The sequence below is a fragment of the Pseudorasbora parva genome, chromosome 5 (genome assembly GCF_024679245.1).
Source record: "Pseudorasbora parva isolate DD20220531a chromosome 5, ASM2467924v1, whole genome shotgun sequence".
NCBI lineage: Eukaryota > Metazoa > Chordata > Actinopteri > Cypriniformes > Gobionidae > Pseudorasbora > Pseudorasbora parva.
The window spans coordinates 11241017-11253665 of NC_090176.1; the positions used below are offsets into that span (position 1 = coordinate 11241017).

General features: G+C 40.1%; 1 protein-coding gene across 1 annotated transcript; it reads left to right on the forward strand.

Annotated features, from left to right (window-relative positions):
* Nucleotides 1-7919: 7919 nt before the first annotated feature.
* LOC137075832 (gastrula zinc finger protein XlCGF49.1-like) lies at nt 7920-8501 on the forward strand. Its single transcript, XM_067444784.1, has one exon. The coding sequence runs from the start codon at nt 7920-7922 to the stop codon at nt 8499-8501; it is 582 nt and encodes a 193-aa protein (XP_067300885.1).
* The last annotated feature ends 4148 nt before the right edge of the window (nt 8502-12649 follow it).

Consider the following 12649-nt stretch of genomic DNA (forward strand, 5'->3'; position numbering starts at 1 on the left):
CTTCAGGTCATGGTTATGATGACACGTACCAAGTTTGGTCTGAATACGATAAAGCGTGCGGAGATACAGCCTTACGTGTATTTTCGCAACCTCAACATAAAATTTGTTTGGGCATTTATCAAAAACGATTTGACGAATCAACTTGAATTCCATAACTTTTTGTTGGCACTGCCTGAAGATGATCTGGTTAAATTTTCATGTAAATTGGGGCAACGGCCTAGGAGTAATTAAAAGGAATCAAATGAAAAAGAATTATTGAAAATTATTTGAACCATACTATAGTGAAGATACTACAGTAAATTGTAGAATATTATAGTAAAATTACTCTAGTAAATACTATAGTGTTTTTGAACCACACTATAGTAAAGATACTACAGTAAATTGTAGTATATTATAGTAAAATTACTCTAGTAAATACTATAGTGTTTTTGAACCACACTATAGTAAAGATACTATAGTAAATTGTAGTATATTATAGTAAAATTACTGTAGTAAACACTATAGTGTTTTTGAACCACACTATAGTAAAGATACTATAGTAAATTGTAGAATATTACAGTAAAATTACTCTAGTAAATACTATAGTGTTTCTGAACCCTACTATAGTAAATGTACTACAGTAAATTGTAGTATATTATAGTAAAATTACTCTAGTAAATACTATAGTGTTTCTGAACCCTACTATAGTAAATGTACTACAGTAAATTGTAGTATATTATAGTAAAATTACTCTAGTAAATACTATAGTGTTTTTGAACCATACTATAGTGAAGATACTACAGTAAATTGTAGAATATTATAGTAAAATTACTCTAGTAAATGCTATAGTGTTTTTGAACCATATTATAGTAAAGATACTACAGTAAATTGTAGTATATTATATTATAATTACTCTAGTAAATACTATAGTATTTTTGAACCATACTATAGTGAAGATACTACAGTAAATTGTAGTATATTATAGTAAAATTACTCTAGTAAATACTATAGTGTTTTTGAACCACACTATAGTAAATATACTACAGTAAATTATAGAATATTGTAGTATATTATTAGCCTGACAAGCCAGACCCACATCAAGATGTTTGGTCTGGAAACTCACCATAGACAGGGCTCAATCCGAGGGGCGGGATAAACCGTTGTCTTTCAAACTCCCTCTGCACGCGATAGGATAGCGCTACACCAACCGGAGCAACGACGAACGCTGACTGATTAAACATTCGCCGTATCCGGTCGGCTAAACTCCGAACACATCTTCCCTTTTTAAGAATGACTTCAGTGCCGCTCTTTGTTCTTTTCTCAGAGGAAAGCTGATTTCAACTCCCAAGTCTTCCGGAGGCGCGGGCAGAGCTGATTCGAAAGACCGCCGCTGTTTGCCAGTTTCTGTTTTACTAGAAGCACGCAAACGCAACTCGGCCGTCGTCATTATGGCCCCGCCCGCCGACTCTATACACGACGTGATTGGGCCATCCAGATTCTGAGGAATACAGCTCAGATAGGAATTGAGAGTTGCTAGACCACACTTGCGGGCAAATTAAATTTGCTGCCGCTAGGGTGCGTCTAGATTTCTAGGCTAGTATATTATATTATTTACTACACTTTGTTAATTTATACTACAGCATACTCTAGAATTAACTATATTCAATTGCTAAACTACAGTCCCTGACAAAAGTCTTGTCGCTTGTGTACAAATTGACCTAAAGTGCCGCTGAAATATATTTCTAATCAAGATTTTTTTACAGGAAATGGCTCATTTTAATCCCACCAGCTTTTGTGATAATGTTTCAGTCTCCGCTCTAATTCATCCCAAAGCTGTTCTATCGGGTTGAGCTCAGGACTCTATGCAGGCCAGTCGAGTTCCTCCACACCAAACTGAGAAAGTTTGTGACTTCTGCGTACTGTGGGCCTGAGCATGCGCTGACCCCGCTCTGTGATCTTCGTGGCTGAGTTGCTGTTGTTCCCAATGGCTTCCACTTTTTTATAATCCCACTAACAGTTGAGCGTGGAATATTTAGTAGTGAGGAAATGTCAGGAATGGACTTATTGAACAGGTGGCAACCTATCACGGCCCCACGCTTGAGTTCACTGAGCTCCTGAGATGGGCGATACCACATATTTTGTTTTCGATACGATACCTATACTTTCACGGCCAGTATCACTGATATCGATACCTATACCTCTAAACTGAACATTTTAATTATTAAAGTATTAAATTATTACATTTACTTAGAGTAAAATGGGTAAAGATACCCAGTTAATATATTTGAAAGGTATTTTAACATTCAAGTATGCCTTAATTGCAACTTATTAGATCATATTTTTGTTTTCACATGGTTAAAATATTTACTTGTAGTGGTAACCGTGGAAATCTGCAAATACTAAGTTGAAATACAGTCACTGTAGTAAAAAATAACCCATGGTTCATTTTCAAAAGGAACTGCCAGTGACTGGCCCATAAAATGCAACCTTAGGTGTATTGATAGTGTATGATTTATATTAACAGTACACAATAGAACATGATCAATATCAACGTTTAACATTAGTGTGTGTAACTGCACTATGTAGGCAACAATTTCTAATTGTTTATTGTGAATTAACTCAAACGTATGTTTTTCTGTCTTCTGGTGAGCATTGCTCTGGGCTGTGTTTTCAAAAGCATCAGTGGTTTATGATGATAGTTTTGGAAACGCAGCTCTGTTTGAATACAGTTTTCATCAATGAGCCAACTCTCTCTCTCTCTCTCTCTCTCTCTCTCGCTCTTTGTGATCGATTGCTTCCGTCGTGTGCTTTCGGATGAGCAGGAAAACGGTCCTATACTACACAACTATTCAGCAACATGGGTTATTCGTTTTTATATGTGTTAAATCATCTGTTGAAATAAAATTACTGGTTAAAAAAAAAAATGCTCACATCAGTATTGATATATCGACACTTCATATCGATACGCCCATCCCTACTGAGCTCCTGAGAGCGACCCATTCTTTCACTAATGTGTGTAGAAGCGTCTGCAGGCCTAGAGCTTGATTTATTCACCTGTGGCTATGAAGAGATCGAACACCTGAACTCAGTGATTTGGAGGGGTGTCCCAATACTTTTGGCAATATAGTGTGCATGTGTCACTTGTCGCCATCTTCTGGCGTAATGATTTAACCAGAAGAAAGAGCTGCTATAAAATCCCCCTCACTCAAAATCAGTCTGTCCAGAACAAACACAGATGATGCTTTTTTATACTGGTGTAAACTGGTGTATCCACAAAGAGCAGAGACGTGTAGACAGAAAGCACAGCTTTATTGCCTGCACTGGTGGACCACAGCCGATGACGGGACGGGAGCTGTTATTAAGGCATCACAAACAGCATGCACATACAGTCACATGAACATTATATTGCTCTAAAGACTGCTTAACATGGAAAATGTACAAAACGGAAAAATAGGTTTTTGCATAGATGAAAAATACTTGTTTTTCCCCCCTTCTATAAAGATTTTCAATACAAGAAAATAAATATCGCAAAAAAAGGTAAAATAATTATTATAAAAATAGCTATTTTTTTCTCTAATATGTTCAATAGTTCTCTCTGCTATTAACAAATGGCACAACATTCTTTGAAACAAAGAACATAGAAGGATAAACTCCTGCAACATTAATATCATCATATCGTAACCGTTTCGAGCGGAAGATGTCGATAGATTTACAGGACACAAGTGATTCTGAATAGCCACATCTCCTGTGCCTTATTCACTTCAGATTTGAGTTCAGACTTCGATGCGCCAGCGAAAGCACTGTTGGACAGAGATCTTTTAAAGAGCATCAGTGACCTGGCCGACACCGGGAGGGGGCCAGAGCTAAACCTCAGTGAAAATGCAAAAAAAAAGAGAGCTTTAAAATTGCTCCTAAAAGTTGTCGTCATTTTCTTTATACAAAATATTTCGGTGGATGAAGTATGACTCTTCTTCAGCCAGATTTGATTATTTGCATTGAGGAATCCACCAGAGGAATTGATTATTATTCTGCCAATTGTAACATTACTCCACAGATGAGAGGGCAAGAACAGAGGCGTCCTCTCAGGCCGAACCACATGCGTTAAAAAAACACACAAAAAAAATACTCAAACCAAAAGAAAAGGGGTGTGCGATATCTATCACCTAAAGGAATTGCTTCAACAATGTGAATAGTCTCTCACTTTGCACAAACCAAACACCTCTTGAGAGAGAACTCGTCTGCTACGATTTAGCCAAGTAGAATGACCGCGAAATTCAAGATATACAGGCAAAACATTTCTTTTATATTTGTGACTCTGGACCATAAAAAACATCATAAGGGTACATTTTCTGAAAGTGAGATTTAGCTGAATAAATAATCTTTCATTGATGTATGGTTTGTTAGGACAATATTTGGCCGAACTATGTGAAAATCTGTAATCTGAGGGTGCAAAAAAATCTAAATATTGAGAAAATATCCTTTAAAGTTGTCCAAATGAAGTCCTTAGCAATGCATATTACTACTAATAATACATTTATGATATATTTACGGTGGGAGATTTACTAAATATCTTCATGGAACATGATCTTAATATCCTTAATATGATTTTTGGCATAAAAGAAAAATGTATAATCTTGACCCACACAATGTATTGTTGGCTATCGCCACAGATATACCCGTAAAACGCCTACTGCTGAAGTGCTCCAGGGTCACAAATATATCATGATTCAGTAAAGCAATGTCACATGAGCAATTGTTTTCCCAAATATCAGCACGACTGCAAATGTGATATTGATTTTATACAAGTCAACCAACAAGAATTGTCTAAAAGTAACTCTTTTAATATTTACAGTATTGAGTATTTGCTCTATTTCAGCAACGACAATAGTTTCCGTTTCTAGGGTTTTTTGCCAATATCACACACCCCTTGTTGGTCTAGATGATCCCCAGCAGTTTTAAAAATAAAAGCCAGCAATAGAAGCAAAAGAACAACAAGTGCAAAGATGTCGAAGTGGATAGCTCACTAGCAACATGTCTGCCAAGAAACACAAGTGTCAAGATCTACTCGTGTCATTCTCGTCCTGAATGATTGCACAGAAGCTGAACATTTACAGAGATTACGTAGAGTATATGTAATAGTTTTGGTACACGAACGGCAACGAAGCATGATAAAGAAGCGTGAACTCTTGCAGGTGGCTGAAACTAGGTCACTAAAGGCACAGTATCTGCGTTTGGTGCGTACTGAACCAGAAAACGGCATCTATGATCAGTCCCTATTAAAGCAGCTAAGATACATGAGATCTGTACAGGTCGCTGTCTGTGCTCAGACAGCCGTCACGGTTTAAGCCAATGAAGAGTCAGAACGAGGAGTGTCATCGTTCATCCACCATTCGTTCCAAACCCGTACGACTCTTCTATGGTCCACAAAATGGCAACCACTTGTTTGTTTATCAGAAGAACCACTGGTTGCGATGCTTTTCGCAAACCTGTCACGGCATGACGGAAGGGAAGGTTTCCAGTAAATAAAAACTTAGTTCACACTTGTCATGTTTGGTTGGATTAAAACGAACCCTGGTGCGATTGCTCATTTAGTGCGGTTCATTGAACACAAGTGAACGCTGCCATCCGAACCAAACAGCGGACCGAGAGCGCTAAAAAAGAGGAGTCTCGATCCGCTTCCACATAAACTCTGCTGCGGTTCAGTTGATATATGAACGCAACACGGACCAAAGATATGTAAACGAACCAAAAACAGGATGTAATATCACAAGATGCGACGCATAGTCAGCTGATTTGACGACGCAGAAAGATCGGTGTATCCTAAATGAATAACGTTAATGTTAGAGGGCAAACGTAGAGCAACGAGGAGGTGCCTCATCAATATTTGGTCCGACGAGCATGTTTCGAAAATGCTAGAAAAAACGCACAAAAAGCATTCCTGGTTCTTCTCATCAGAGGACCTGTGCTGCCCTTTAGTCGGTACAGACGACAGAACGGCCGTCTCTTTTCTGCACAACCGAGGAAATCCTGGAGCTGTTTTGAACATTTTATGAGCTCTTCATGAGTTCTCAGCTGGTAAAATAATGCCATATGTACACGTATAAAATGACCGTGTGTAATCCAGCACACAGCATTGTTTTGAATGTTCGGTAAGCGAGCTCCTACAGCATATAAGCCGACCAATCAGGTTGTGAGCGTCTTCCTGTGCCTTTGGTTCGGTAACTTTAGGTTCGCTGTTACAAATGCCAGTGTGAACGCTAAGCGGACGAGGACTATATGTTTTGTTTTTTGGTCCGGACCAAACGAACCGAACTACAAGTGTGAACGCACCCTTACATTTGGGCCAGTCCTCAGACTTGGAATGTAGCGCATTGGACAACCAACAACTTTTTGGACTCATTTACTTTCACTGCTTGGAGGGGAACGTTGATACGGGTTTGGAACGTCTTTAGACTATAAATACATGGTAACAGAAGCGTCCTTGTTGGGTGAACTAACCCTTTGTTGCTCCCTCGGGTTTCCACCCATTGACACGCATCTTTGTTCCTCATTTGATGAGGACGATGCTCGATTGATGATCCAGGAGTGTACAGATGTACATCAGTGCAGGCCGAGATATTCAGAAGATCTAGACACAATGTTTACATCCACTTCAGAGCGTATGCCGACTTGCTTTTCTTTGGCATCCTCATAGACACGAAAAAGAAAGAAAGAAACTGAGTGTTTCGTCATTATATCCTCTCGACACAGCTTTGCGTGTTGTACAGGTTTGAACTCTTCAGATGATTGCGATCACTTCTCCTCTTTAACCCTGAGATTAAACACCGTGAGTTGAGTTATTAGACGCCACAAATGTCAACTGAAGCACTGAATGAGTGCAGGATTGAAGATTTCAGCGTTGGATGCTGTTTCCTAGGCACCTAGAACTATCTGCGGCCTTTCATACGAGCTTTTGGACCGAGCAGATTTTCATTTCTGATTGCCATCGTTGTGTTAAAATGGTTGAACTTGCTGATTATTAGCTTGATTTGGGGAGGGGGGCTACAGAAGGCATGCTTTAATTTCAGACCGATCTGTGGCTGACTTGAAGCAGTGCATGCCGGTTAGAAATTTTGTCCGACTTGAGGCAGCGCCGACGGCACGTGACTGTGATGTATGTCAACAAAGTACCGCGAGAGCTATTCGAGAGTAGCCGCTGATGCAGCCGCTGCAGATTCTCAAGGAGGACTGCAGGAGGATGCACGAGCTCTGATGACGACACAGCTGATCCACGATTGGCCGATTCGCCGCATGACAGCGATCACATGCGTTTCGTGTTAATTCTAAAACCTTATGTTAAGCTAATGCTCACAAATGATTTATTTATAACAGTAAAACCTCTTTTCATGTAGTCGCGATGTTATATTGTCATGTTTATCAAACTAAAACTGATAAAAACCGTTGACAACACTTCATTGATAGTGTAGGTTTATATGTTGAACTTTAATCTTGTCCAAATAGACGCTTTATTAAGCAGTATTGTCTGTGTATTGGAGAAATATTGCATTTATTTAACTTTAGCTGTGATAAAGTTTGCAAACGCAGCGCAAGCGTCACTGCGGGAAGCAGAAAGTGTCCGACTTCATGTCTCGGTTTGCAGCTCCTCCCCGCCTACTCTCGCCGATCGCATGCTTCCAGCCTCAGCCGATGTCCAGCACACCTATAATTACTCCTCTATGGATCAAGTCCAGACCGAACTGCCTGAGCTCAGATTTTGTGGGCGGGGCTGAGTTCGGCTGTGGGCGGGGCTGAGTTCGGCTGGCATCCAGGCTAAAAAAATACAGGATCTAGCAAGCATGTTATTGGTTTTGATGCTTTAATGCGTTCAGGTTGGTTTTGATGTCTGTTGCTTTGTGTCGTCAACCTGCTGTTAACTTGTTTTTTTTTTTTCTTTAGACCTGATGACGCTAAGAGAGGAGAGTGAAGTACGGGTTGGCATGGAAGAGCAAGATCACTATGAGAAGAAACTCTGTGATTTCACGAACGGAGAACAATCCACAGAAACTGAAAAGGCCAGATCGAATAGCCACTTCACCTGCCATCAGTGTGGGAAGAGTTTCACTGAAAAAGGAAGCCTTAAAAACCACATGAGAGTTCACACCGGAGACAGGCCGTACACTCAATACCGCCCTCAGTGCGAGCTGAGCTTCAGTAAGAAAAACCTGTACACACACATAAGAATCCACACTGGAGAGCAGCCTTTCACTTGCCCTCAGTGTGGAAGAGGTTTTACACACAAAGGAAGCCTAAATGACCACATGAACACTCACACCAGAGAGAAGCCGTTCATCTGCCCTCAGTGTGGAAAACGGTTCACTCAGAACCAGAACCGTAGAGTACACATATGTAAACAGTGCGGCAAGAGCTTCTTGCGTGAGGAAATTCCCGAAGCTCAGATAGGAACTAACACTGGAGCGAGCACACTGACCTGCCAACAGATATGCCACCATATGTGCTCAGCGTGGACTGATTTTCACACATAAAACAAAAACCTTACCACGTATTCTGAAAAACTGGAAACCGGATGACTAATTTTTCAGCCCTGGAAAACATGGAAATTAAAGAAAATGTCAAATACAGACTGATCTCATGAAATGGTATATGTATGACACGCCAATTCGAATGCGTGAATGACGCATAATCGCTTTTTAGCGTGCTTATGAACGCCGTTACATTCTATCCCCCTACACAGCCCCTAAACCTACCCATCACACACTGCCCCTAAACGTACCCATCAAACACACACACTTCCCCTAAACGTACCCATCACACACACACTGCCCCTAAACCTACCCATCACACACACACTCCCCCTAAACGTACCCATCACACACACACTGCCCCTAAACCTACCAATCACACCAACCCATTCTCACTCCCAAGGCGTCAAAAACCGAAGCATGGTCAAGTGCCTTCCGCGTCACAATAAAGACGCTAAAGGTGCCCCAAGGCGTCATGTTTCGACGCGCTGGGTGCTCCATTCATTTCAGTGAGAAACCTTTGGCGTCATACACAGACGCGCTGGGTATTAGTAATGTTATCGTCATGGTGAAATTGTATTAGTTTATAATTTTGCCATTATGACATGTTGGAGTGTGTTTTTCAATTTAATCAGCAAGCATAATTTTATTTACATTTATTTTATTTACGCTATTTAGACATGCTTAACATGTAACCCAACCCCATCCCATCCCTAAACCTACCCATTTGTCTGAACATGATATAAAACACAGGATATAGCCTGACATATACGACTGCATACACAAGTTATTCAAAAAAGTTAAATAATCCAAGTTTTCCGAGGCCAAACGATTGATTTGTATGAAGAAAATCCCCAAAAGCGATCAGCATCTCCATCCGCAGAAGATCATCAACAAACAGAATCAAATTTCAAATATTGGCGCCGGTTACGTGAGATTTCATAGTGAAATTGCATTGGCTCTCGTATGTCTTGTGACCAATTGCGTCATTACGTCAGCATTGATTGTAAAATGTCATTGGCTCTCGTGTGTCTTGTGACCGTTTGCGTCATGCTCAGGAGTCTTTTGAATTATTTGAATGAGAAATGAATGAGTTCGTTCACGGGGCAGCGGGATCATCATTTCAGCGATTAAAACATCAAGATCGACTCTGTTCTTCACATGAAGATATCGTATGACTTCAGAAGACTTGGAATGCAACATGAGTTAATACTTTTATGCTGCTTTGGTCAGTTTTTGCAATAAATACCTGTGACTGTACATTTATTTGCCTGTTATGTGTTTTATATTGTTTAGATATGGGTAGGTTTAGGGTAGGAGTGGAGTTAGTTGCTCCAAAATATAAAAGTAGCCTTTAAATATTAATAAAATCATGTCTGCTTTTATAAACGCAAATAATTAAATGCGTCTGTTTATGACGCCAAAGGTTTATCATTGTAATGAATGGAGCACCCAGCGCGTCGCAAAATGACGCCCAGGGGCACCTTTAGCGTCTTAATTGTGATGCGGAAGGCACTTGACTATGCTTCGGATTTTGACGCCTTGGGAGTGAGAACGGGTTGATCTCACACACACACTGCCCCTAAACCTACCCATCACACACACACACACACACACACACACACACACACACACACACACACACACACACACAGCCCCTAAACCTACCCATCACACACACACACACACACACACACACACACACACACACACACACACACACACACACACACACACACACACACACACAGCCCCTAAACCTACCCATCACACAAACACACACACACACACAGACCCTAAACCTACCCATCACACAAACACACACACACAGACCCTAAACCTACCCATCACACAAACACAGCCCCTAAACCTACCCATCACACACACACACACACACACTTGTTTTTGTGACATATGGGGACATTCCATAGGCGTAATAGTTTTTATACTGTACAAACTGTATTTTCTATGCCCTTACACTGACCCTACCCCTAAACCCTAACATTCTGCATTTTTACTTTCTAAAATAACGGTATGATTTATAAGCATTTTGAAAAGTGGGGACATGGCCAATGTCCTCATATTTCACCCTCTCCTTATAATACTTATGTCATACCCATGTCATTATACACATTTGTGTCCTCATATGTCACAAAAACATGTTAATTGCCGGTGTTGTAAAAAAAAGAACGAGGATACACAGTTACTTACCGACATGATCATCACATGAGCATATACAAACAAGCTCTCCGTTTAGGATTTGAACAAATATAATCAAAGCGCCTTTGATGACGTGCTTGATTACGTTACTGTTTATCATCTGTCCGTCATCGTCTAAAGCCCGCCCTGATGATTTCATTGGTCCGAACAGTTTCTGTTCGGGCATAATCACTCCTCTATGGATTGAGTTCAGACCAACCTGCCCGTCCTCAAATGTTGTGGGCGGGGCTGAGTTTGGCTGGCATCCAGGCTAGTTTGAAGCCATTATCCGTGCCTTTTCGAATAAGGTATTTGGCTTCGGGCACACCCCTAGTCACTAGACTTTAGTATAGGTAATTGATTACAGTATTTAGATGGCCGCTTCAATGCTTGCTCTCTCTAAAAGTATGTTGTTTAGTCCACCATAAAACTGTATACTCTTGAGTAAAACACATTATTTCTAGACAGACCTACTACAGCTGACCAATATTACTTTGTGTGACTTAAGTAACAGAGGTAAGGCTCACCCTATTTAGGATGGTCAAAAAACATTCAGTTGTCCTAAACACAGGGCTGCAAACGGGTGAGGGGTAGGGTGACCACCCGTCCCGCGTAGCCCTTGCACGCACAGCGTTTGAAGCAAAATTCATGCGTCCCGCAAATTGAGACCGTGTCACGCATAATTAATGCTTGCTCAAAAAGAAGTTGGTCGCTCTATATCCTCGTGCCTCAGGCAGCCAAACCAACATTACTTGACAGTTCAGCATGCTACTGTTGCCCCACCCACCCCTCGGTTGAACTGCTGTTGTCAACTTTTTCGTTGTTGTCATGACAGCGCACGCACGTGCATACCAGAGACTCTTACAACTTTTTAGATGCGCACTTTCCTATTCGAAAAATGGAGTCTTTAGGCTCCGCAATCATCAATTAAAAAGAGATGGATTGGGTACAAGAAATACTGGAAAAATTAATATTTGTGACTGAAAGGTGTTCAAAAAAGAGAGCTTTTTGTGACCTTTGCAAAACGTCTTTCTCGATCGGACATGGAGAGTAAAATACGATGTCAAACGACACAGACTCACACTGCAAAAAATGCTTTTCTTTCTTAGTATGTTTGTCTTGTTTCTTGCCAAAATATAAATAAAAAAATATCAAGCAAAAGTAATTGTCTTGTTTTGGGAACAAATAACTCAAAACTAAGAGAGTTTTTGCTTAAAATAAGACATATAATCTGCCAATGGGGTAAGAAAAATAATCTTAATTCAAAAAGAATACAAGAATAATTTTCTTACCCGATTGGCATATTGTTTGGCTTAATTTTGAGCTATTTTTTCCCAAAACAAGACAATTTTTTTTTTAAATGTCTATTACATGTTTCTTAATGTAAGAATTTTTTGATATTTAGACTTGAAACAAGACAAAAATACTAAGTAAGAATGCTTTTATTTTTGCAGTGCAGACTTTACTAACATGGAAGTTCACCATTCTTTCTCTCCTTCTCGTTCTGTGAACTGGAGTTAACTTTACTTTTAGTTTAACTTAAAACATTTTTTTTTTTTACTGTTCCTGTGGTGTTGAGCGACTACAATTTCTGTTAATCCCATAATTTTATATTATTGATTTAAAGTGAATAAATTGTAATGAAAAATAAGTAAAGTAAATTAGCTGAAGTAAATCATAAGTGGAAGTGCATCTGTCAGTTCATTGAATGTTCAAAATATTATGTTAAAAATACACATTGGTTGGCCTATATTCATGAGCATACATCAGCAATTAGCCTACACATGTTTAGGGGAATAGGGCATTATTAATATACCATGTAAGGTGCTATGTGCTAGAAATGGGTAAACCTCTATCTGCCCGTCTGCCCGTGGGGTGGGGCACCCGTGGGGTGGGCCAGGCAGTGTCCCACATTGTCCCTCAGAAACATACCCTTTGTCCCCCCTTGGGCT

Excerpts from the sequence above, each read along its gene's own strand:
- LOC137075832 (XM_067444784.1), top strand. The coding sequence starts at position 7,920 with ATGACGCTAAGAGAGGAGAGTGAAGTACGGGTTGGCATGGAAGAGCAA.